This window comes from Sinocyclocheilus rhinocerous, unplaced genomic scaffold (genome assembly GCF_001515625.1).
Source record: "Sinocyclocheilus rhinocerous isolate Xijiao unplaced genomic scaffold, SAMN03320098_v1.1 scaffold484, whole genome shotgun sequence".
NCBI lineage: Eukaryota > Metazoa > Chordata > Actinopteri > Cypriniformes > Cyprinidae > Sinocyclocheilus > Sinocyclocheilus rhinocerous.
Window position 1 is genome coordinate 1357805 of NW_015658063.1, and position 26154 is coordinate 1383958.

The 26154-nt window shown below is 34.6% G+C and overlaps 2 protein-coding genes and 1 long non-coding RNA gene across 6 annotated transcripts in view; all 3 read left to right on the forward strand.

Moving 5' to 3' along the window:
• LOC107722067 (protein SMG7-like) overlaps nt 1-6368 on the forward strand; it is a 22733-nt gene extending 16365 nt beyond the window's left edge. For 2 of the 3 annotated variants that reach the window (XM_016530288.1, XM_016530289.1), the window contains exons 18-23: nt 62-211; nt 752-829; nt 1203-1359; nt 1493-1657; nt 3580-3734; nt 3882-6368. In XM_016530288.1, coding sequence (XP_016385774.1) covers nt 62-211; nt 752-829; nt 1203-1359; nt 1493-1657; nt 3580-3734; nt 3882-3995 — 819 coding nt within the window. In that variant the 3' untranslated portion in view covers nt 3996-6368. The remainder of the gene's footprint in view (nt 1-61; nt 212-751; nt 830-1202; nt 1360-1492; nt 1658-3579; nt 3735-3881) is intronic. The other variant, XM_016530290.1, reaches the window with a different exon arrangement.
• Nucleotides 4675-12937, forward strand: LOC107722049 (uncharacterized). Its single transcript, XM_016530277.1, has 5 exons — nt 4675-4752; nt 11319-11415; nt 11767-12051; nt 12183-12257; nt 12398-12937. Exons 1-5 carry the CDS (start codon nt 4675-4677, stop codon nt 12505-12507), a joined length of 645 nt encoding a protein of 214 aa, XP_016385763.1. The 3' UTR covers nt 12508-12937.
• A 709-nt stretch (nt 12938-13646) lies between these two features.
• On the forward strand, nt 13647-14651 carry LOC107722080 (uncharacterized). 2 transcript variants are annotated; one of them, XR_001637767.1, is made up of 4 exons: nt 13647-13808; nt 14029-14127; nt 14284-14338; nt 14636-14651. It is a non-coding gene; the product is annotated as an uncharacterized LOC107722080 (long non-coding RNA). The 2 variants fall into 2 exon arrangements; XR_001637768.1 differs by having other exon boundaries at nt 13647-13770.
• The last annotated feature ends 11503 nt before the right edge of the window (nt 14652-26154 follow it).

Below are 26154 nucleotides of genomic sequence, written 5' to 3' on the forward strand. Positions count from 1 at the left end.
TCCCTCTCTCCCTCTCTCTCTCTCTCTCCTTCCTTCCCCTTTGTGCCTCGTCTCTCACTAGGACAACAAGAGCTCCCCTCTTCTGCCCCCAGACCTGTTAAAGACTCTGGCAGACTTTGAGGAGGAGGAGGAATTGCTCTTTACTAAACCTCATGATTTCTACCAGGCCTTGGCTGGCCCTCTTAATTCTGCTCCTGGAAGGAACATGTTTGTATGTAGTTCTCCTCCTATCATGTTGTCAGGCGGGAGTGAATATTGAAATTTCATATAGGCTTCTGTGGATTAAAAAAATCTGGTTCCTGTGTACAGTACCAGTTAAAAGGACATACCTACTCAATAATTATTACCATTTTCCACATATTAGAATAAGCGTGTAAGAAAAGTCATTGAAACTAAGGAACAGGACATGTTTGGGACACATGTAACTTCATGAGGTGCATCCTGGGATACTTTTTAAACCATATTGAAAGAGGTTGTTCCTATTCAAATTATTAACATCTTGGTATTTTTGTCTATTAAAATAATTTAATAAGATAATAAAAATCAGATTCAGTCTAATGTGTCCAATGTTGGACGTGTACTGTATGTGTAGTGTGCAATATGTACTGTATCTTATATTTGTTATAATAATTTGTGGCTTTCTGGAAATATAGTTTTTCCTAGTGCTGTGGTCTGCTAGAAATGACTGATCTGTTTGAACTTGCATGTCTTTTGCAGAGTTCTCATCTTTTGTGCTTCTCTTCTTTTGTAGTTGCCAAATCAGTCACGACTAGACAGTGGAGCTGATGTGATTGGCCAGTCCTCTCTTCTCCCCCGATTTTCCATTCCGGTAAAGCTGCTTTGCTCTTTCTCAAACAAACACTTTAGTCCTCACTTGCATTACAGATCAAAAGTCACCAGGTGGCAGTGTTTTCATTCAAAACATAACCAGATTTTGTGTTTGCTGGGCTGGAAGTTGCTCTATTTTTACTTTCCAATCATGCTTTGATTAGTAATGAAAATAAAAATATCTTTCTTTTTTTTTTTTGTCAGAACTTACTGGTAAACTCATTATGAAGTAAAATAACTAGGTTTGAATCTGGTCATTCTCAATCATTCTCCCCTTTTTCTACCCTCACTCCACTATATCTATCAATACTAGTGGCAAAAAGGCCAATAAAATATAGAAGTACTAAAAAAGCCCAAATTGTTTTTGGTTACAGGAGAGCTCCTACCAGAACAACAGCATTTTTAGCGAGGCCTATGGTAAAAATATGGCTCCTGCGTCTAAGCCAGACGTACCCATGATGCACCAGGAGCCTTCACTCTACTCCCTGTTTGAAGGAACTCCATGGTCCCCCTCCCTTCCTGCTAGCTCAGGTACCATATTGTGATTTTGATTTACTTACAGATATCATATAATGATGACTTTGTTCATAGCCATTATTTTAGATCGTACAAGTGAACTAGCAGCATTGATTTGTTAATAATCAGTTCCTATCTTTTGTTATAGATCACTCTACACCAGCCAGTCAGTCCCCTCACTCTTCTAACCCAAGCAGCCTGCCTTCATCCCCACCCAGCCACAGCTCCCTACCCATCTCCAACTTCGGCCCTATCGGGACGCCTGACAGCAGAGACCGCCGAGGAACCGATCGCTGGAAGGCTGATAAGACTGGTAATGCTGGTAATTCCCATACTGTGTCTCTTCTAGTGGTCAGCTTTTATTATTAGCACTGGCTGATCAGTTTTTCTTAAGTGTCAGACTGCACTGTTGGTTATGGTGCTTACTTTCTTTATATTCATATTTCTTTATCAAATTTCTTTATTTTTAAAAATGCCAGGATTACAGAATCGAGAAGTTGCTGTTTTTCAAAATGATTTATTTTTAAATGATTTATTTGCAATTTTAATGTTTTAGTAAATGTTATCTAGAAGGAAAAGGCAATTCAGGGTGGCCGCGGGTCCTTAAAAAGTCTTAAAGTTTTCCTAAAATAAGGCCTTAAAAAGTCTTAAAAAGTCTTAAATACAGATTCAGTAGGTCTTAAATATTTTTGGTCACATTACCACAAACATTTCTCCAGTCTAACGGACCCAGTGAGTGTCCATCAAGAGTACTTTTTCTCCGCTGTAGTTACCGCGTCATCAGAGAGAATTGCGGTTACAGAATACAGTCGAACACCAGCTCGCTGTCCAGCCTCCGAACTACTTTAAATGGGTTAATGCAAGTTTACTGAAAAATGGCTTGAGAATTGTACTTGCCCGACAGGACTAATAGCCTGATTAAAACTTAAGTGACAAAAAATAATCACGCATCAAAACGCGCGAATGATTCTTCTGATTTTATTACATTTAGCTTAAACAGCGATTGATGATGGATAGTGTATTTCTATTATCAATGTCGCTGTAACAACGTTCATAGTCACGGGAAGGAGGAGGCGGGAACCGGCGAACGTTCAAAGAAAACTTTAATAATAAAATAAACACAAAGTAGCGCGACAGCCCCTCGCGGACGACTGTCGCGCACAAACAGAACCAAAACACCAAATAAAGTCCAGGCCTGGTCCTCTCTCGTCTTTCACTGTCGTAACTCCTCCTTTTATCCTTCCGGAGCTCCTCCGTGGCACTCGAGACCGGTGAGTGGTGCAGGTGTCGCTCATTATCAATTACTCCACCGGCCTCACTCCGTTCCCATGGCTCTCGGCCCCGCCCCCACTCATCACAGTCACGCTGTTGAGGCTCGTGCTGCCGGTCTCTGTGAGAGACTTTCATGGAGAAATCAAATCAAATGAGCGTAATGACACATAAAGAAACTCACAGAACAAACATTCTGAGGTAAAAATTCAAAATGTTTAGTATATTTATAGCATGATATAGTTAAGTAACACCATGACAAGGGAGCTATTTTGCTGAATATTTTCACGATTGCAAATGTTACACTGATTTTAGTTCAACAAGCAAGTAGTAAAGTATATGAAGTTACTTACATTTTAGACACAATTGACTGTTTTGTTCTATTTCACCAACGAAAATAGTTCCAAACGAAGATCAGAACAGAATTATTGCGCACTCTCTCCAAGCAACACTGGCGTTTTTGTTACTGAATGATTCAGCGTTTGAAGGAATCGGTTTAATGAATAAGTGACTTACCGCCACCTACTGTCGGTTTAGTCTCATGTTTAAAAGTTTGCATTTTTCCCCAACATTTCTCATTTGTATGTTCAATTTTATTTACAACATTAATCTCATAACATTGCTTATTGCAGTTGTAATTTTGCAGTGTAAATTATTTAATTTGATTGGTAACAGCCCTGTAGTGTATTAAATTTCTTGATCAATTGTTAGAATTTGACATGAAAGATGACACATCTAATAAGGTAAAAAAAATATTGGCCTTTATAAAGGTAAATGACATCCTGTGGTAAAAACATGCAGATTTAAGTATGTAAAAGCTGACAGAAAACTGATGAAAATATTTCTGAAAATGTTCTTCTCTCTAACACCGTGTCTACAACGGACGCGAACGGCCATTTGCCACAAGTAGTAATTAAACTGTTAATCATATTTGTTAATGTAAATGGTTGGTATGACTGTCTTCAGGTGTGAGCGGCTTTGGGTTGGACTACCTGCCGTCTGCCTCTTCCTCCTCTGTGCCAGATACCAACAGCTGGCACCAGGGGGCGCCAACCAGCAGCTGGGCGGCCCAGGACATGCCAATGGAGGACTCCTCCACCGTCCTCCTTGACAGTTTCAAGGTAGCACGGGATGTTCTTTTCAACATTTTAGTTGATCAACATTTTCTACTTTCTGCGGTCGTTCTAACTGCAGATGTGCAACGACATGTATTTTGCTGTTTTTCCTTCAGTCTCCACATTGCCTTTCTTCTACCCCTCTTTCTGCAGTCAATCTGGTCGAGCTCTATGATGCAGCCCGGTCCGTCTGCTCTGGAGCAGCTCCTGATGCAGCAGAAACAGAAGCAGCAGCGCGGCCACGGCAACATGAACCCGCCACACTGAGAGTCCACGGGAAGACGCACTTGTGTGAAACATGATTCAACAGAAGAGGTGAAACACCACAAGCTCCAATCGGAAATTTCCGGCATTACCTGCGCGCGGAGGCTGGAGACGGCGAACGATGTGAAGCGACAGGCTCAAAACGAACCGCTCGCCTGACCGACGAGGGACGTGCAGCCCTCTCCTCTCCTCTATCTCTCTCACTCACTCTGTCTGTCTCTCCCTGTGAGGGCGTGCAACGCTGCTCAGCACGTAGCCGCTGCAGAACACTGACTCTGAGGGGGACAAACTCTCTCTGATTGCCACCTCGCTTCCTCTGGGGGTCTAAGGTCATTCCCCGGTCTCATCTGGACTTAAGACTCTGAACTAGATACCCTCATGCCACCTGCTTAAATTGCTCTGTGTGACCGGCACGCCACACATTAAGGAGTTAAGGGTGTGTGCGTGGCAGAAAGGGATGTTTATTAACGGCAGACGTGGTGTTACGAGAGACAAAAAAAGAAAGGAGGACTGGTTTTGTGTTTTATTCCAAGTCTGGATTCATTTTCTCAGAGGGATTCGTGTCGCTGTGTTCAGCATTAAAAAAAGAAAAAAAATCGAATGAATGAAGGATGATGCGAACTGCGTTAACGTGCGATTCTAGAGAATATGCTCAGATATTAGGACTTAGATTGACACAGGCATGGATCATGGTGTTGTCATGTACAGTCTGTTGATTTGTAAGAAGAGTTCGCAGAACGGGACAGGGAACGTCTCTAAAGTTTGAACCATTATGAAGCTCATAGCGACATTATAGCTCGATCAGTATCAAGTGGAGTTGGGGGTTAGACTATAGATGTAGGATGTAGTATCATTAGCTGCAATAGAGACTGCAATTATTAATAATACTGTATTTTGTGACTTGTTCTGTAGCAGTTTTAGCTCTCTGAAATATTATTCAGTAAATATGTTCTATAGTTTACTGCTAATGGGGGAGTTCATTCGATATAAATGTGTGCCTCCCTCCTCTCCTCATTTCTTTATTCACTAGCTTAAATGCATAACGGCTTCTTTTGTTCATGTTCAGCCTTTTTATTAATAGTTTTATCAGCTCTCTTTGTGCGTGGTCTGTGTTTTCTCTCTTCCTTTTGTTGTTCTTTCTCTATTTTTGTTTTAAGGATTCTTTAGCATCGTGATCACGGTCGGCACTGTAGGGATGAGGCGAACGGGTCTAGCTGTGGCGCTGTTAGCTTGGCGGAAAGGGACGTGAACCGGGGAAGCCTGTTTTCCCACAGCAACCTCACAGCCACTGAATTGTTCTCCTTTCAGGTACAATCTCCACAGCCACTGTACTCAGTTGAAAAAACCACAGAATAACGTACCTCCGAAAGGACACTTCAGCTCCCGTTACTCTTAGCACTAAAAAGTCGTCTCTGAGGAAGAGCGTCAAGCCCGATTACTGCTTCGGTCTGAAATCTTGTAACGTACATCATCTGTTGCATTGGGTTAGCGTCACGTGGCCGTGATTCTCAAGCTAGAAAAGGGTCACGTCATCGTAGACGCCCTGTTTGCAGCCCGTTTGTTTTTTCTTCGAAATCAAAAGCAAATGTTGTTTTGAAAACGTAACGGTTCTCTTTTCAGTAGAGGATATAGCACTGAGTAGGCCTTCGAAAACCTTGTGTGGTTGCCATTGTTTGGTAGAGATGTTCTGGGGCCAGGGGTTTGTGTTGGATAGGCCGAAATAACTATAAAATGGTTATTTCTTCCTGGTTACGCAAGATGTTTTTTGTTCGGCGAAGGTTATATGAAATACGTACTCTCTTGTATGATGAGAATAAAGCGTGTTTTTATTTTTGAGTAGAGAACATTTTATTAAAGACGAACTTTAAATGATGTGTCTATTTGCTGTGTGTTTGTGCTTCTCTTGTTGCATTTAAAATTGTATTAAAAATAGAAGAATAAATAATTAAATGGAACCTTAAAAGTTGAGTTAGGTCAAAATATCAACTGCAGAAGAAAAAAAAGTTTTCAGTGGGAGCTGCGCGCCCCATTTTGTTCATCTTTTGTTTTCCTTTTAGAATCGTTCAGCAAGGAGTTTCAGAAGCCTGTGCTCTGATTGGTTGCTGTGGACGCCTAACGTTCTTTTATTTCAGATGGACTTGTGGTGCACAGTCTTGTGTGAATGTACTTTTTTTCGATACCCTGCATTGTAAATGTGGATCTTTTCCCTGTTGTCCAGTATCCATCTTTTAACTGTGGCTTCTGTAGTGATGTACATTACAATGCTGATCACAGGACAACAGCCTTGCGCCTCTGGGCCGTAATATAACATTCCAATAGTAAAGCTAAAAGAAAATATAACAGCCAGCTTTTTACATTCAATTTACCACTAAGAAAGTTTGTCCCAACCCTAAATTCTAGTCTGCCACTGATTCTGCATGAAATCCATCTTTCAGAATGCCTTGTATTTTGGATGAGGAAGATATCCAGTCAAGTTCTTTTTTGTTTTGTTTTGTTTTTTAGAGGATTTTGTCAGGGAATTGTTGGGGGTGAGGATATCTCCTTCTATAATGGGCTTGATTTATTGTGTTCTTGTCTGTTTGTGGACACTTGTAAACGCTGGAATCAGCTATGCCTTTAATAAAATAAACCATGTCCTCATATGCAGACTTGAGTCTTTTCTGTACATCACACTTTCTCATTCTATCTTTCAGTTCCTTATGATGTGAATCATAGACACGTGCATGTCGGGGACGCTGATGACTGTTAGTGCGGCATGATTACAAGGTCATGCATTTAAACAGCTGGCATTATGCCTTGAGCCAATATCCTTTGCTGAAGCTGTTAAATGTTCAGTACTATTAAGATTATGCATTGATCATTGCTTCATTTCTGACCTCTGTAAGAAAATCTCTGGTCAGTGCACATTGGTTTTTATGGTGCATTTTGGAAATTTCACAAAGATGAAAGTTCACTAGCATGATTTTGACAATGCTACAGCCAAAGAAATGCTTTACTGTATACATTCATTTTTATAGATAGCTTATTGGGACTTGATAACCTGCTATATTTAGACATTGTTTTATTTTTATAGATTATATTGAATATTTAATTGTCCTATAAATCTCCATGAGAGAAACATTTCTTTTTATTTTTAACATTTTCAACCTTGAAATAACAGTTTCTAAATCAAGAAAGTCGCGGAAAGTCGCAAAAAAGGGCGGATTGCTTTATGACAGCAACAAATGCATGTGTACATCTATCAGGTGTAATTACGATGAATTAGTGATATATTTACCACAGTGAATTCCAATCACTTAAATGCAGGGGCTCCAAAGTTGTGAAAATGCACAAAATTTATACAGTTGATTTAATACATTTAGTTATCACGAATTAACAGTAACCAACTATTTTTACAGTGTTAGTTTTGGTAAAATTTATAAATGTATTCCTTATTTTTCCTTTCTTTGTTCATAATATATTAGTGTTGATTTATACAACCAGCTTGAAATGTGTGTGGAAATTAACATTAATTTATATTAATAAATGCTGTAAAAATATTAATTGTTTGACAACTAATGATTCAGTTCATGTAGACAAATAGAACCAGCGTTCAGCGTTAGCATTTATTTTTATTTTGTCACTATGCAGTTAATTACTATAAATTTGAGTTGGTGCAAAATTGGCGTACTTCAGGGGGAAAAGGGGTTTACTGTAAATCTCAGAGGAATGAAGTGTGAGCTTGATGCTGTCTAGAAATGGAAGGGGATGGGGTTGTTCTTCGAACATCTCTCAGCTCCTCACCCACTTCCTGACAGGAAACCAGAGTGGTTGAAGATCTGCTTACCACATACGCCAGCTGCCTTATCATCTCACTCCTTAATGCAAACTCTATTGAACTGTTTTTGCCAAAGAGTATTTCAGTGTGTACTTGGGAGCACGTTGAGTCAATCTTTGATGAGCCCCTGCAAAAACTCAAAAGTTATTTGATTTCAGAATGCATGTCTGTTTCCTACCCTGTTAGCTTCAGTTTGACCAGACCCTCATTCATGGCCTGACAGCCCTTAACACACTACCATAACTCACACATTGTCGAATTGCATGATTATAATATAAATTGAAATATTAATATTTATTCTACAAGCTACAATCAGAGCCAGAATTTTTCTTTGAATTTGAAACTATTTTACTTTGAACGTTTTATAATTTATACATTGTTACTATACATTTTCAATTGCCATTCTGATATTAACTATGCAGGTGTTCTACTGCAATCGTTTACAATGTATGAAATACAAATGTTGTACCTATGAATTTGTAACTGTACATTACTGTATCTGTTTGCAGTAGTGGTCACACTTTCACCAGGCTAAGTTTTTGGAGGGTATAGTATATTTCATAATGTGCATAAGAGAAGAAAAGTTATTTATTAGTGTGCAAATATAACATACTTTGTTTTTGTGTTTCTGATAATTCATTTTAGAAATAAGGAACTGAGGAAATAAGGAATCAAAACTCTGATCTCTTTCTCTGTATCATTATTTCTACACTGGTGATTTTTTCAACTAACTTTTTTATTTATACCAAACAAGGCCATAATCATATCTAGAACATTAGGGGGACTATTATTTTGAGGAAAATATTAAGACCAGACCACTATAGTAATGGTAAAGGAACTAAATAAATAATACGATTTTTTGTAAAGTAATCAATCTGAACTGCAAAAAATATTTTTATTTTAAAATATGCACACATTCAATTTTAGTTGTATTCCTAATATGTTGAAAACGCAAGACAGAAAATGCTATTGTCGTCACAATAATTATGAATTACATGAATCACGTAAATGACAGCCCAACTTTCAATTCAAAACGGCGGAATTTGACAAAAGAAAAAAAAAAGGCGAATACTTGATAATACAGTGGAGCCGGCTGTTGCTATAGTAAGTAATTCTTACATTCAACATTAACAGCAAGTCAAAAAGGGTAAGCTTTCAACTGAACTGTATAGCCTACATGCATTTTAGACGCTGCTCGTGCCCCGTCCGTGCAATGAACGCACGTTAATGAATGATGTTTCTTTTCTTTTCTTTTAGAGAATTAAAACTGCTCAGGTAATTTCAGTGGTAGGCTATGATGCATATTAGTGTATTAAACTCCTCGTAACTCGCAAACTCCCCGTGATAGCGCGCAAACATTTCTGCCAGTTTTCGCTCGTTGTCAGCCTCTGCTTTTCTATCTAATCTATGCACAAAAAATTAACGTAATCTTTATCTAATTCTGATTGGGTGGGCAAGACAGTAATTTGGGTGGGCTCAGCCTGCCCATGCCTGTAGCCAGCCCTGCTCACAACTGCTGCTTCTGTCTTTTTTCTTGACAAGAATTGCATTTATTTCGATGCTGAACGTCTTTACGACAACATAAAATGGGAGACGCGCACTCCAACTTCGCCTCAGCGCCAGCTAGTCAGAGCGTAACAGGGCTAAAAGGTAGAGGTGATGGATGAGGGAGCTTCAGTAGAACAACAGTGAACTGCGCTCAGATGAGATCTTGTCAGGCCATATGTCAGTAAAAACAAAGTTTCCTGTCCCGTGAGCCATTATACTGAGCTCGTAGCACGTGCTCTTCAATTGCACGAACAGCAGCGATGAGCTGTATAATTTCACATTAAAGCGCAAAAGAAACTATGAGCATGCCATGTCATATTTATGTTGTCAGTTAAGTCACGAATTACCAAAAAAAGGCGATTAAAGCTGCCTTAAATCTGTGCATGCATGTAGCTAAGTATTTGTTATGAGTCACATTTAAGACTATCTCTGAAATGCAGTGGTTCTCCCTCATCTAACACACCCGATTAAACTCGTCAGCTCATTAGTAGACTTTAAGACCTGAAGTGGGTCAGAAAAGGTAAAGAGTTGTGAGAAAATGCAATGCGTGTCAGATCTGCATCATACGGTGGCCGAGAAGTGCAAAGCAAATCACAATTCTGAAAACAAAATAACAAATTACAAACGCAAATGCAAGTCTAAAAAACAAAATAACAATTCAGAAAACACAACAACAACTCAGAAAACATACGTCTTTTGCCGAACTTTTTTTTCCAACTCAAAAAAATTATACTTAAAATTAATCTAATAACAGTTTATAGTGCCTGTTACATCTATTATGTCAATATAATTAATATTAGTAATTATATTCAATTGTAATAAGTGACTACGTAAATACAAACAGCTCCTTAAAGTAATATGTCAGGTACAAGTTTAGTAGTATTCCTCACTTACTTTATTCTTAAACTGAATTACATTATCACAAGAGCCCTAATGTAAGGTAAGACCAATTATTTTCAAAAATGTCCTGTTTCTAAAGAGTTCTCTTTGAGATGGTCTTTTAGGTGCCAATTTCTCCGTATATTTGTGCTTACTTAGTCTGACGTGATTCAATCACACAGAGGAGGGTGGTTTTTGTTTCGAGTTGTGTCTTTGTGTGGACTGGGGTACCACAGTGATTCGATTCAAGTTTTGTCCCGTACAAAAACCTCACAAAGGTTAACTGACTGTCACTGCATTGAATGATCCTTCTGAGGCTGTTCTATCATCTTAGACATGAAGACTTCCACTGCAGCTTGGGGTTTCATCTCATGGCTATGGATTTTAAACATAGTTTTAGTCAAATATATCTGTTGAGAAGATTCTTCAGATGACAGCATTTCTCTCTCTTCCATATAAGACAGCCCCTCAATAGAGGGCATGGGTTTTTGTATTGATGTTTTTCATTGTGTCTGGACTACCACAGTGATACATTCTTCATTAGGCGCTGTACAAAATCTCATAACCCTGTTATTTGTGTTTATAAACTGTATTGATACATTTAAACCAATATCTGACTGAAAGACTGAACTATCACAGAACTATTCTCTCAATCTTGATGTTTTTGTCTTGAAGGCTTTTGTTTCAGCCACCTGTTTGTATGTGAATAGAGCAGACATGGGTATATCACGAGGATGACTGACAGATGGAATTACCTTTGAAAGAATATAAAGCTGGACTTCTTCGACTGGATGTTTCACATCAAACTTTCAGATCAGTCTTTAGTGTATTTCTTAAGATTTACGGATACTTTGCATTAGTAAAGGATATTGTCAAGGGGCTGAATGAAGTGCAGACCCACTAACTTTTGGAAATCCCATCCGTCTCACGGTCAATCCAAGTAAGTAAATCCACTTTCAATGTTATCATATTGCAGTTTTCCAAACCATACACCTGAATTTGTGAAAACATGAACTTTGGTCAGTTAGTTGTAGTTAGCAGGGCTCGGTTAGGTCAGTTTGTCAGTCCCAATGCTGATGTAGGGTCAGGAGTGTTTTTGTAAGGGTTATGGTAGCAGTGCATTTTCAGCTACTGACACCTTAACATTCGGAAAGCCGATAACCCTCAAGGTCGTACCAAGTAAGTACTTCTTTTTAACTGTTACGAGCTTTTACACCAACTTATGTGCTGGAGAAAATAGTGAAAAACTCCGCAAAATAGCTTGAAATGGTTGGTTAGTTGGTTGTGCTGCGTTCAGCTTCTGATCACGGTATGTTTGTTAACTTGGGCTGTTGCTCCAAAGAAAACATTTCTAGTTGAGTAATTGTATTTGTTCATAAGACTAGGGATGTTTTGTGCATGAATAGATGATTGCAAAAGTTTTTCACTGACATCATGAGCATAGTTTTGCAACTGCCACATATGTAAAAAGTACAGTCTTGCCAAAGGACTAAAAAAGCTGATGAAAACTGCTTATTTTTCTTTGTTCAGAAGATGTAGCGCCAACTCCTCCGTTTCTGTCCATCTTGTCCCCTTTCAATGGCAAAGGACCAGATATTTGTCTGGCCGCCGGGTTCTTTCCTCAAGAAAAGACTATGACTTTGAATGTGAAAGGGAAAGAACCTGAGAATTTTACCACCAGCAATGCACCTTTGTTCAAATCGTCCAAAACCTATTATTATGCTGGATCCCCTGATGATGAAATCCAAAAATGCCAAATGGATGAAGAAACTGCAGACAAAACTCCTCACACTCCTGTCACTCCTGACACGACAGGTTTGTACTTAAATGGATAACTATTGTTTATTTTTTCTTTTTTTTTATGTGATTTCATTTTTTAAGTATTGTAAATACAAAATATATATTAAGAATTATTTGTTTTGTTCTACTTAATTTTTATTCTGCAGATAAACCCGAAAAACTGACTCCACAGACTTGTGAAACAAATGCTAGAACTTCTGCCTCAGGGTTCATAGACACTGGTTAGTAATAAAATACATAAGATATTCTACATGTATATCTTGCATTTGTGAACTTATCTACGTTATGCTATGATTTACAAGATTTAAATTCATTTAATATCAAAGGATGATTAATTTATTGTTTTCACTTTTTTTTTCAGGTGATCCAAAAATGAACTTCATGAATCTTCTTGTGACAGGTCTGAGAATTCTGCTTGCTAAATGTGTTGCAGTTAATGTAATGATGACTGTAAAGGCATTCGTATTTTAAAAGTTCAATTCAGCCAAATCATCTGAATAATCTCAATTTTGAACTGGAGCTTGATCGAACCCTGACAAACAAACAAATGCGGTTATACAGTCAGCCACAGGGTCAGTATTAATCTATATTCTGTCTAATAATGTTAAATGGAATGAAAAATACAAATTGTTAGTAATGTCTTTCATATATACAGAATATCGACAAACATTGCAAACCTTTTTGACATTTAGAAACATTTCTGAATTCAGTGGTGTAATGTGCGTATTGCTTTGCAATGGTGTGTGTATTTTCGGCTTTAGTTGCAAACAGGTGCAAGTTAATTTTTTATACTTTTACATTTTTTACTTTTTTCTTTTTTTTACATAACAGCATTGCATTGTTTAAGACTTTTACATTGTCTAATTGTGTAACGGATTACTATTTGACTTAACTATTGAGGCTCTGATCTTTGCATGTAATATGATTTTCCAAAAATATATTAAATAATAAAATGTCTTGATAAAAGAGAAGTTTCATGTGAGTATGTCTAAACCACAGTTTCAACAGCACATTCGTACTGGAGGCAGATTCTAACCACAGTTTCAGATAAAGATCTACTGCTCGCTTTGGGTTCCAAGAATTAGTATGTTTGTTGCTACATTTTTTCCACTCTGTTATAGAAAAACAGCTGTAAAGTCTTACAGCTACAGTTTTTGGAGCTTGTAATTAATTACTTAACTTTTACATAAAATGATTTAAAATAAATATTCCTCAAAATAGTTTGTCAAACCACTGTTTTGATGATTAGCCTACATTTGTGAGACATAGGCTAACTAAGTCTGTTGAGAGCACTTTTTTTAGTTGTCTTTATAAATCACTTAATTTTTATTAGTTCTGTCTTTATAAATCACTTAATTTGTATTATTTATGAACGATTTATTAATGAATAAGCTATTAAGTAATGTTCTCAACTTTCTTTCATGAAAACGGTGAGCTGAGCTGGCTACTCATCTAAGACCATGAAATAAAGTGTACTGCCCTCCTGTGGTTGTTAGTGGGATTTTGCCGTTTGCTTTGACTGGCGGACTTGAGTGACCTCTAGTGGCCGACTGAGCATTGACATCCAATGTGATTCCGCATGTTCCACGTTTTTTGCTTATGTGAACATGCAAGACTCGCAAAAGCTCTTGGCTCAAGGGAAACATGATTCTAGTCTGGCCTGGCCCATGTCCCGTTTTCAGTCTGGCTCAACCCCGCTGTTAGAAGGCACTTTCTATCACAGAATAAAAAAATGTATCTTAGCTCTCTGCAAATAGCACATGGTGGCATGGGTAACTAGCCTAAACGTTTGTTTTTGCTTGATACTCCATCAAATATAAAGAGGCACTCAATATTAAGTGTTTTGTTCAAGCACAAACGTTAATTTAGAGCTAAAACGCCTTAAAATAAGACTTAGCTGCGTTGACAACAAATACATTTAGTTTTACTATGCGTTTACAAAACAAAACCGAGTAAAGCAAATGTAAATGTTATAGCCTATTATTATTTCAGAGATTGCTTCTGTAGGTTGGTTCACAGAAATGAACAAGAAATAAGGCCATGTGTAACATTAAAACTAGGCCAGTAGAACACCGATGTCTATATGAAGAGGTGAGTTACCATATATTTCTCATTTGAATGATTGTTTTCACCTAAACTAAAATGTTCTGCTGGACAAGGTGGGATTTTAATTCTTTGGTTTGGATAGTTTTTTTTAGTAAAGATTGAGGTGTCTGACACTTTTAATACACACACTGTTTCTTACAGAGGAACTGCAAACTTATTCCAGGATCTGATATAAATTTGGAGTAGGGACACTAAGGTAAGGACTTAAACTCTTTCAGAATTGATTAGTTTCACCACAATATCACGTTTAAATGTATTAAAGAGTTTTTAGCATTAAGATTATTGATGCATAATATTATTAACGCCATCACTGAATTGAAACTTTTTGTTTTTGGCATGCATTTAATAATTCTAACATTTAGGGGGAAATTATATAAAATATAGAAGTGTTTTGAGCATTTTAAACTTTTATCATTGATCTTGAATGTTTGGTAAATTATGATTTGAAGATATACCATTTTAAACTATCTTCTTTATCTGTATCTTGTGTGAGGAGGTTTTATGTCTGAGAATGCAACACTGTGGTCATCTAGTTCTGGCTCCAAGCTCTTTATGGGATCTGGAACAAAGTTAATTGTGCAGACCAGTGAGTATTATTTTAAATAGCTTTTATTGTTGCTTTATAGCATGAAATTTTGGCTTGAAACTACTTTTTAATTTTTTTTAATTTTTATTTAAAGGGTAGTGAAATGAGTGATGATGATTTTTTCATATGACCATCACTTGTGATAATTCAAAGCATATAATTGAAATGTTTTGTTTTGAGTTTGCACATAGAAATGTAGATCAGTTGTTTGCACTGAAGGATATTTGATATAGTGTTGTGTGAATGAGCAGGGAGTCAATAAGATAATCTTTGGCACCGGTACAAAACTTATAGTGGAATCAGGTGAGATTTATAATTCGTTATTGCATTTAAGTCTTCTTTGATGCAAGAAAGTGACATTTATACGTTTCGTTATTAACGAAACAATTAACGTAGTACATAAATGTTTCATTATTTTTGTTTTAAATTAGTTATTTTAAATAACAACAATTAGTGGGAAATGAGTAGAAAACTGTTCTGAGAGTGGAATATTAAATCTAGTGTCAGTCCTTAAAAATAGATAAAGTGTTATGTTGAAGTGTTTTTGTTATGCGGTGTAGCGCTGTGAGAATGCAGTAGGGGTTAACCAGGTCGTATTTGGCCATGGTACCAGACTCATTGTGGAATCAAGTAAGTTGTTTATTTGTCGAACTAAATATTTTGATAGGTCACTGAATTCAGAATGTTAGATTAAACATAAAATTCAATTTGAGTAATTGTAATGATAAGGCTTAATCTTAGTATCTTTTTTGTAAAATCTAAAAGAAAGTCATGTTGCATCAACATTAAAAGATTCAACTGCATTGCTGTTGTATTTGAAAGTGTTTAGTATTCAGTTACTTTTTTTTTTCAGCTAAATCCAATTTCAATCTATGTGAAAATTCAACTAAATGTCATATACCGCTTAATAAGAAAATATAAATAATTTATTTAATTATTGAAATTGATTTAAAAACATATCTATTTTTTCAAAATGACTGTACGATGGGTTTGAGGCATTTACAGGGAGTTTCTGTTATGGTGTATAACTTTGTGTGACTAGAGGGAATGACAGGCTTATTTTTGCAAATGGCATCAAACTAATTGTGGAATCAAGTAAGTTTCTGCTCTCTCTAATCTTTTAATCGCTAAAAATATGTATCTTAGAAATGATTTTAAATACTAAATAAGCAGTTTGCAAAAAGTAGTTAAATATAATTCAACATATATTTTAACATATATTTTAAAACTACTTATTTTTGTCATACTTCTTCAAAACATACCTAAACATGTTGTGTAATTAAACATTTAGTGTTTGTGATTGTTTACTACATTTATCATATGAGTACAGCATTCTTGATGGCTCCGCTGTGATTTTTTTCAGAGGTAGAATTAAAACATCCTATATATGTTACATATAACATGGCAAGTTTTCTTGAACAAACAAATCTAACAGAATATTTAATAATATTAAATAAAAACATTTTTTAAATAAAAAATAAAAATGCATAATGAAATTTCCTCTGATAGGCAGCATGTAGTTTTAGAGATTGCATTTGATGCATAGGTTTATGTATGGATGTATAGCCATGTGTGAATACTGGCAGCCTTGGAAAGATAATATTTGGTAAAGGAACCAAACTTTTCATCCATTCAAGTAAGTTTGCACGTTTGAAAAAATTCAGTTAAAACATCTTCAGAGTTGTGCGTTTTTTAATTTGAATTTTATTTTTTTATTGAGAAAGTTCTGTGACTTTGGTGCTAGTATTGCTTTAGTAATTGGGCAAAGGTTGAAACGTTGAAACTCTATGAAAGGTGATTCTGAAGGGTTGCTGAGTGAAAGTCCCAGAGAAAGTTAGTCAATCTTGAGTTGCTCTCTTCATGAAACAAATACACCAAAAAGCATATGCATCTTATGAAATTTTAATTCTCTAAAAAGGAATCTCTTTTAAACATGCCCCGTTATTAAAGTCTTATACATTTCAGATTTAAATCTATGCTTTGAAAAATAAAGAAAAGCTAATGAATGCATAACAATAAAATGCTGTAATAAACTATACTACTAAAATAGTAATTATAAAAGTAAAAATTGTTCTGTTGAGTGAACAAATAGCAGTTTCTGTGTTTGGCGGTATTTGGTATGAAGCGTCACTTTGTGTGTCTAATAGTGCAGACAGAATCTTTTTTGGAAAAGGAACAAAGTTGCTAATTCAAACCAGTAAGTAAAATGCATATGAAAATTATATGTTTGACAATGGAAACTAAACTGTTATGTATAATACTAATATTTTCAGTTGTTAAATTCCTTAACAATGTACTACATGACAAACAAAGATAGATAGTCAAATTCATCATTTAAAATCCCAAAAAATACAGGTGGGTGCATTTCTGCATTGGTTTAGCTTCTAACATTTATCGTACCTTAGAAATGGTTTTTGTAGTGGGGTAGTACGCTGTGTGAATGTTGGCGCTGGAAATAAGCTGAGTTTTGGTCAAGGGACCAAACTCTTCGTTGAATCAAGTAAGTAAAAAATGATGCCTGTTATAAAAACAGAAGAAGTACTAAGAAAACATAGACTAAATTTGCTGAACTATATGAATTTGTAAAAATACTAAGTTTTTACCAAGTTCTTTATCATGTGGTAGGTTTTTCTGTTTTCTGTTCATTTCAGACTCTTTGGTTATTGGACTGAAAGTGTGATAGTTAAAAGAACATCAAATTGTTTAACAAGAAACAGAAATTTAATGTAAGGAAAACAAATGAAACTACAGGTGTAATATTACACAACATCATAATGTAAATAAATATGTGAAAACATTGATTATTCCCTTCATCAGTTTTTAAAATTCTACCTTTAAAGTCTAAATCTTTAATTTTTCTGCAATGACAAGTAGTGCATTGAGTATTTGATGCAGGCTGTAGTGCTGTGTGGATGCAAATACTAACAAGTTGTTTTTTGGAAGTGGAACAAAGCTCATTGTTGAATCAGGCAAGTATTTGAGTAATTTACAACAGAACACTTTATGTGCATGTTGTGTCATTGAATTTATTGATGTTGTACAGGCAAGCCCAAACCATAGTAGTTTTTGTCTCATTAGGTCTTTGGCATGCTCTCATTTGTTTTATAGTACAGTATGATCATCCAATACATATTTGATTTGAATGGATAGGAAATCTTTTAAAAAAGCTTTGACTGGTGCGTATTGTTCATTTGGTTATGTCTTGTTTTGTAGTTCATCGGTTGATCATAAAAGGTCTCCAATAATTATATAGTGAAGATTGCATGAAATATCATGAACATCAATATATTTATTGCAGCCACTTATTTTGCTATGTAAAGTTGCACAAGTTTACAAGTTCAGTCAAGTGAGTATACAAAAAGCAGCACAAGCTATTATATTTAGACATTTCCATTTGCATTACACATCAAAAAATACCAAGGACATTAAGGCACATTAGCCTCATTTAAATCATAGTCAGTCGACACCCAATTTGAAAACTAATGTAAAGTTATACAACCAAGTCAAATAATATTTTTAAGGAAGAATAAAAATTCACATTATAAGTTGCTTTAGACAAGATGCAAATTTAGCAATTAAAGAAATGAGAGGAAATAACTTAAATTGCATAAAATAGCAATTTTGTATCTTTAGTTATTGTCAGGTATTTATATTTGTGCATTTTCGCTTTATGTCGCTGTCATGAAAGTGGCCATGTATTTGTTAGCGCACAGAGCACTGTGTGTCTAGTAGTGGAGCAACATGGAAGGTTATTTTTGGAAAAGGAACAAAACTCACAATAAATTCAGGTATGAGAAGATCTTAATACCTTAAAAACAAACGTACCCAGTCTCATAACACCTTTAGACAGTATTGTAATGTAATGTTCATTTATTCAGCTTTAGTAGTGTAGATGTTAGATCATCTCAACAGGTGAATTATAAAAACTTGACCGTTGCTAAACTGTTGAACTGTTTTTAATATGCATGTATTATACCAAATCCCTATACAAGTGTAATACTGCACAACAGAAAATGCATATGTAAAAAGAATCAGTCTTCTCTCTTTACATCTTTAGTCATAAAACACTTCTAAAAGTGAACGGCAGTTCTCTGCAAAGAGAGATGTGCATGGGGTATTTGGTATAGGTTGTAGCTCTGTGTGAATACAGGAAATTATAAAATTATATTTGGCGGCGGAACAAAACTCATTGTTGAACCAGGCAAGTATTTCTTTCTGGAAGTTACAAAACACTTTTGAAACGCTTTGTGTAATATACTAGGTGTATTGTTTTATTTGGTTTAGTCATGTGAGAAGAGAAGGTTAGTATGAGTATTTTAATTTAAATCACTTTTTATGCAGCACATGCATTTCAATAAAATAATTCTCTTCTAGAAGTAGAAAACAAGTGGAAAAAAATGATCCCTGGTGGCCTTTTGTTACATACCAACTTGTAAAATCGAAATTATTGACCAGGTCATGGATTTGTCATGACTTTTCTAATAAAAGAGATATATGATAGAAATTGTTGGGTATATTTCACACAGTGTAGATAAGGAGTTATTTTCGAGAGAGCAGGGAGTTATTGCTAAAGACAAAATTGGTGTGTGACTAGTGGAGACTTGAAAGTCTATTTTGGCTCTGGAACTAAACTGACAATTGAAACCAGTAAGTGCTTTGTATAGCTTTGCATTAATGCATAATGTATTACTATTATTATTTTACATATTATATTTCACTGAACATCTTTCTGAGTGTGTCAGTATGCTCACTATTAATCAAAATGTTGTGCAGCACAAGTGAAAATTATTGCAATTTGAAGTATTTACATTTTCCATGTTTACCGAAACATACAGATTATAATGTCCAAAGCCTTAGGGTTTTTGATTTGTAGTCTGACATTGTGTGAATGCTGGAATCGCAGGAAAGGTGTTCTTTGGAACAGGCACAAAACTGATTATCCAAAGCAGTAAGTTCATAAGGATCAGTGATGTTTACATTTCATTATTTTATTTAGTATGTCCTAGATTAAGAATTTAGTTGTCCTAGATTAAGAAAGTTGTTTTAATTAAAATGCGGGTATAGGCATTAAGACATTATTGTTGTGCGATCACATTTTGTGTGACTACAAGTGGACTGAACATTATTTTTTGGGAGAGGCACTAAAATAACAATCAATGCCAGTAAGTTTATTATTCTCAGCCCTGTTTATTTCAGATGAATATTTAAATAAGGTTTATTCTGTGTTGATGTAGTCCTCGGGAGAAAGTGACACATATTAGGACAACTGTTTTAAAAACCTAAATATTCTATATGTTTATAGACCATACTCTAATGAAGCTGGGGTTTGTTTTCCCTTAAACAATCAGCATGTTTTTGTGTAGCTGTATAACTGTGTGTGACTTCTTCTGGAGCACAGAAAATAATATTTGGAACAGGGACAAAACTCACTGTAAATACAGGTAAATGATTTCGATTTGCACTCTAGATTTAGATCACAACTCTTAAATACTCAAACTAACATGCAAACAAGAATCATCTTGTTTCCAATGGCATTATTACTCATAGTGCACATAGGAGTACTTTATTTGGAGGTAAAATTAAGGTAAAGCATGTAAAAAAAACTGTAAATGTATAAACTGTGTATGTTTGAGGGAAATGAGGGAAATATTTATAAAGTGTTTATAATGTTGACTGTAACAGTTGAAATACTCAGCCAGTGAGCTGGAATCAGTTATAGTTATGATGCTTCACATTGTGTGACTGATGGATTTGGAAAAGTGATCTTTGGTTCTGGCACAAAATTACATGTTAGTACAAGTGAGTATGCAGAATCAAACACAGTTGACCTTTTTTGTTTCTACCGTTACCAACTTACCCTCAGTGACCTATAAAATGGACAGTAGATGAATGACAGTAATGCGATTGATTTAGAGAATGTGCCAGTTCATGACAGGTCTTAAAACTCAAGTGATAACTGACTTTAGATTTTAGAATATGTGAAAGCAGCTAAATCAAAAAGCAGATTTGTGACTGTTGTGTTGGAAGGTTTTAGTTGTGTGGTGTCTTGTTGTGTGACTACTGGAGGAGGTTATAAGATGATCTTTGGGTCAGGCACAAGGTTGATAATTGACACAAGTAAGTTTATTCATTTCAACATTAAAACTGCACGTACTTGCATCCCTTTTCATATCTATCATATTTGCTTACAGAGTTATTGCTTGTAAATTACCAATGTCTTTGCCTAGACATTGAACACTTTAAAATATAATGTAATCGGTTCTAACAATCAGGTCAATAATTCAGGGGAAAGATGTTAAACACTTTAGTGCATTTTTGTGCTAAATGAAGTTGATCCATAAAATAATGTTGCCGGTAAATCCAGTGTTGTTTAATGGAAATGTCTTATAATTTTGGTTCATCATAGTCCATATCCCCATAACCTCACACTGCTATTGATAACAAGGGTAAATTTGTGAAATCTTAGTCATTAGTTTGGATTCACTTTTTCATGCTATACATAAATCATTGATTTAAACGTAGAAAGTTATTGTGATGGTAAACTGCATTGTGTGACTTCATCTGGATTCAATCAAATCTATTTTGGCTCTGGAACCAAACTGATAGGTGAAACAAGTAAGTGTCTATAGAAAATTAGAAAACATCATGACCATTTGGTATCCAGATCATGATATAAATGTGAAATCGCTCTAATTTAGACATACTAATAGTCCTAGGGCTACAACACTGCCGTAAATTTTTTTTTAAAATTTAAAGTTCAGTACATTTATAAAAATCCTTTTAATTAGAATTGGTTTGTTTTCACTTTGACATGAATAGGTTATGACAGGTGAGTTGATTTTAGTCTTTCAGGAGAGTTTATGTTATGAGATCTGCTATTGTGTGACTTCTGGAGGTGGAGGCTACAAGATATTTTTTGGGACAGGCACAAAGTTAATAGTTGAAAAAAGTAAGTTTGTTTATATTGGATTATCATTGCCGCTTAAAGCTTAGAGCTCAATTTTTCATTGTGTGTTTTTTTTAATTATTATTTATGAAAAGCCATGATTCAAAGAAAAATCTATAATTCAGTCTATCCATGACTTCTCATTTAATATTGCAATGGTTCGCTTAGTTTCAAATTTCTAATTTAGTGTTGTTGACAAACTTGGGAAGGTATCGGATATTTTACTTGGTAGTAACCCTGTCTACAAGAGGAATACTATTGGAAAATGTAACAGCTTGTGACAGCTTGTGACAGCTTGCTTGGTAACACTTTACAATAACATTAAATAAGTAAACATTAGTTGACATAAAATATTAAAACTATATATGTAGAAGTTAGCATTAACCTAGATTGATAAATGCTGTAAAAGTATTTTTCACTTGTATTGTTATTTCATATTAGCTATTGCATGAACTAGTGTTGATGAATTGAACCTTTTTGTAAAGTGTTACTGTTTTCTTTTATAGTTCATGTAGTAGCATTGAGAGGGTTTCTGTAAAGACAAAATATTGTGTGTGACTCAAACTGGAGGCTTGAAAATCACTTTTGGCTCTGGAACCAAACTGACAGTTGAAAATAGTAAGTGTTTTGCCAATTTAGAAACACACACACACACAAAAAAATTAATTTCTTTGGAAGGTTATAGTATGTAAACATAAAAGGAGTGATTCATTTGACACAGCTTAGGCAATGTATGCAAAAAAAGTCATTACGTAATATTGTGGCCAGTTTATAATTGACGTTTAAATAGAAATGTATCTTTAGAGTTTTTACAAAACACCCTGCGTAGTGATTGTATGTGTGTTTTTTAGCAAAAGCTATAGGTTTGCGTTGCATGTGACAAGAGATTTTGATATGCGGTGTGACATTGTGTGTATACTGGAAGTGCAGGAAAGCTTATTTTTGGGAAAGGCACAAAGTTAACAGTTGATTCAAGTAAGTTCATTATATTTGGCACTACTTGCATCACTATGAACACTTTATCTGGATCTCTTCGATTGTATGAACATAGCAGTTAAAACTGAAGCAGTTGTGTTAAGAAGAAAGTGTTTTTTCATCAATCCCAAACATATCTTTTGCCATTTAAAAAGATCTACACAAGGACACTTTTCTGCTTGATCAAATGCAAATGTAATTTTTGAGTCTAAGTAGTAATTAGTTAAACTTTACTGAACATTTTAAATTCATTATGCATAATGACTGACCTTCCTGATTCTCTTTTGATACAAAATTTAAAAAGTCAGCGTTTTTATTTAATTGACAACATTTCAAAAGTTGTTAGGGAATAGGTAGTATAACATTTGAATAAATAAAATGCTTGACTAGAGCATCTCTGGAAAATCTATACCAGTTTAAAATGTTGTAAAACATACTTGGTCTTATAAGCTTGAAATGCATTAAGGATTTTAAACTGTCGCTGTTACACAGGACTTTATAGTTACAAGTTGGACTGTTTGACAGAGCAATGGCTGTCTAACTAGTTTTTGTTGTTTGGTTTAGTAATGTGTGAATACGGGTGGAAACAATAAGCTTATATTTGGCACAGGCACAAAGCTGCTCATTGAAACAAGTAAGTTAATTATAATCATCTTCAATTAGAGTACAGCAAATTCCTGATGTTGTTAACATTGTCCCAGTTTTGGTAAAAAGTAAAACTTTGGTTCTGGGAAAAGGTAATTGTTAACTCGTGTAAACGTTTGAGTATTTTATCGGTAAACTCTAAAAGCAGACCGCATGTTTTTGTGTTACAATTTAACTGTGTGTGACTGGTACTGGATTACAGAAAATAATATTTGGCAAAGGCACAAAACTCACTGTAAATGCAGGTAAAATTAATTTAATTTCGCAATTATGTACTCAAGAGAGCACTGGTATGAGGATATATATGGTAACATTTTACAATAAGATCAATTTGTTAGCATTAGGCATCATGAACTAAACATGGACAATTTTACAGCATTTATAAATATAGGTTTATGTTCATTGAAAAAAAAAATGGTATTGGGAAGTCCTTCATTATTTATATAGCTTTATGTTATTACTAATTTAAAGAGTAATTTCTCATATATATATATATATATATTACATATCAGCAATGTATATTATTGAGATAACAATTTAATAAGTTAATCATACGTAGTCCTTAATAGAAACAAATGCATTTTTAATCATACATTTCATATGCTAGGAAAATGGTTATTTAGTGATGCACTTTTTACCAAGTGTCATTTATTACTACACTTTAAAATTCATATTTAATATCCTTTATCAATGATAAGTTTGCACATTAATCTTTGACTGCCTGAGAAAGTCTTTCATGTAGTTTTTGCTTGGTAGTCCGATGCTGTGTGACTTCTGGAAGTGGAAATTTCAAGCTTTTCTTTGGGACAGGCACAAAGTTGATAGTTGAAACAAGTAAGTGTTTTCTGGGATTAGTAAAGAGGAATGTTAGTAAAACACATTTTTATGCATATATCAGGAATGCATATCAATATACAAATGTAATAAATTTAAAATGAATCATATTTTAATACGGTCCTCAAGAAAAAGCAGAAAAAGGACTTTATTTATAAAAAGGACTCAAGATTGTTATTTAGTAGTGTGCTTTTCACTAATGGTAATTCATTAGTGTGATTTAAAATGCATCAATTACAAGTTGTCATATTAATCAGAATCATTAAGCAGAATTAAGTTTAAGGTCAGCTAGTTTTTGCTTAGTGGTCTTATATTGTGTGACTAGAAGTGGACTTAACAAGCTTATCTTCGGGAAAGGCACAAAATTGATAGTAGAAACAAGTAAGTTTGATTATCGGTTCTAATTAATGTGTTCCGATTTAGTTTTTGCCACTAAATAATCTTGTTCTTTTGAGAGAATGTTTCTTAAAAAATAAAAGCATGCAAATCTATAATTACAGCATGCATAATTTCCAGCATGTATTTGTGTAGCTGTATAACAGTGTGTGACTCAGACAGGATTACAGAAAGTGATATTTGGGAAAGGCACAAAGCTCACTGTAAATGCAGGTAAACAATATGTTTTCCACTCTTACATGTTCGAAGGAGAAAATGGGCAAAAGAATAAATGTGTATATCCCAACAAATTATTTAGATATTTTAGACATTCTCTAAATTTCAAGGGTAAATTTATCAAAAAGTCAAAATCATTAGTATCGATCTACATTGGGTATCCAGATCATGATATTTTTTTTTTTAGGCTTTTACATATTTAATAAATATATTTGACAATTTAATTCTTAAGATAAACTAACACATAAAGTATGCCAACAAAATAGGGCACATACTTGGATAGCGCTTCAGCTTAATAAGATTATAAAAATGCTTTCATGTGAAGTGAAAACCAATCATTGCTAATTATTAATTAATGAAAGGTTGATTGAGCCACTCAGACCAAATATTTTTTGTTTGGTGGTCTTACATTGTGTGACTTATGGAGGTGGCGGCTACAAGATTATCTTTGGGAAAGGCACAAAATTGATAGTTGAAACAAGTAAGTTCATGTATTATTGTGTGTGAATTCATTGTATTTATTATTATTCCTTTATAATTGTCATCAATTTGAAGCAAACATTTTACACTATTAAGGGACAGTACCGCAATTAGCTGAATATGAAAAATTAATCACGAATAGGAAGCAGCTAAAAGCAGGATATAGTAAGAAGGTATAGCATGCTTGTAAGCATGTTGTCTTTACAGTTTTCAATGAAAAACCATCAGATGTGAAGTGTCACACAAGGAATTCTGGGAATGTCAACTGTAAAATACTGTACATTTAACAGTATTTTATTGTAAAAGTACATAAAGTCTTCCGTTAGCTTTTTTTTGTTTGTTTGTTTTATAGTAAGGGAACCTACAGTTAAACAATTGACAGGTTTTTACAGTAGCATAAAGTTATTGATTTGGTAAACTGCATTGTGTGACTACATCTGGTATCGGGCAAATCTATTTCGGCTCTGGTACTAAACTCAATGTTCAAACAAGTAAGTGTTTTAGAAACTAGTAAAGATATAATAAACTATTTTTTTTACGTAACACCGATGCATATTAAGATCTAAATGTATTAATAATTTAATCATGTGTAGTCCATAAGAGAAACTAATGCATATTTAATCACACATTTATATACTAAATACAAAATGGTTCTTTATAATGCACATTTATACCAAATGTCATTACTACTATGCTTTGATTTTATTATTTAATACCCAAATATCAAATGCACATTTATACCAAATGTCATTACTACTATGCTTTGACTTTATTATTTAATACCCAAATATCAAATATCAAAGTCTGTTTAAAATTTTATATCAAAGATTAAAGATTTATATTTTAATATAAAATATATATATTTTTAAAAAATATTTTATATTAAATATTTAATATCAAAGTTGTCGCTTTAATCATTGACTGCCTAAGAAAG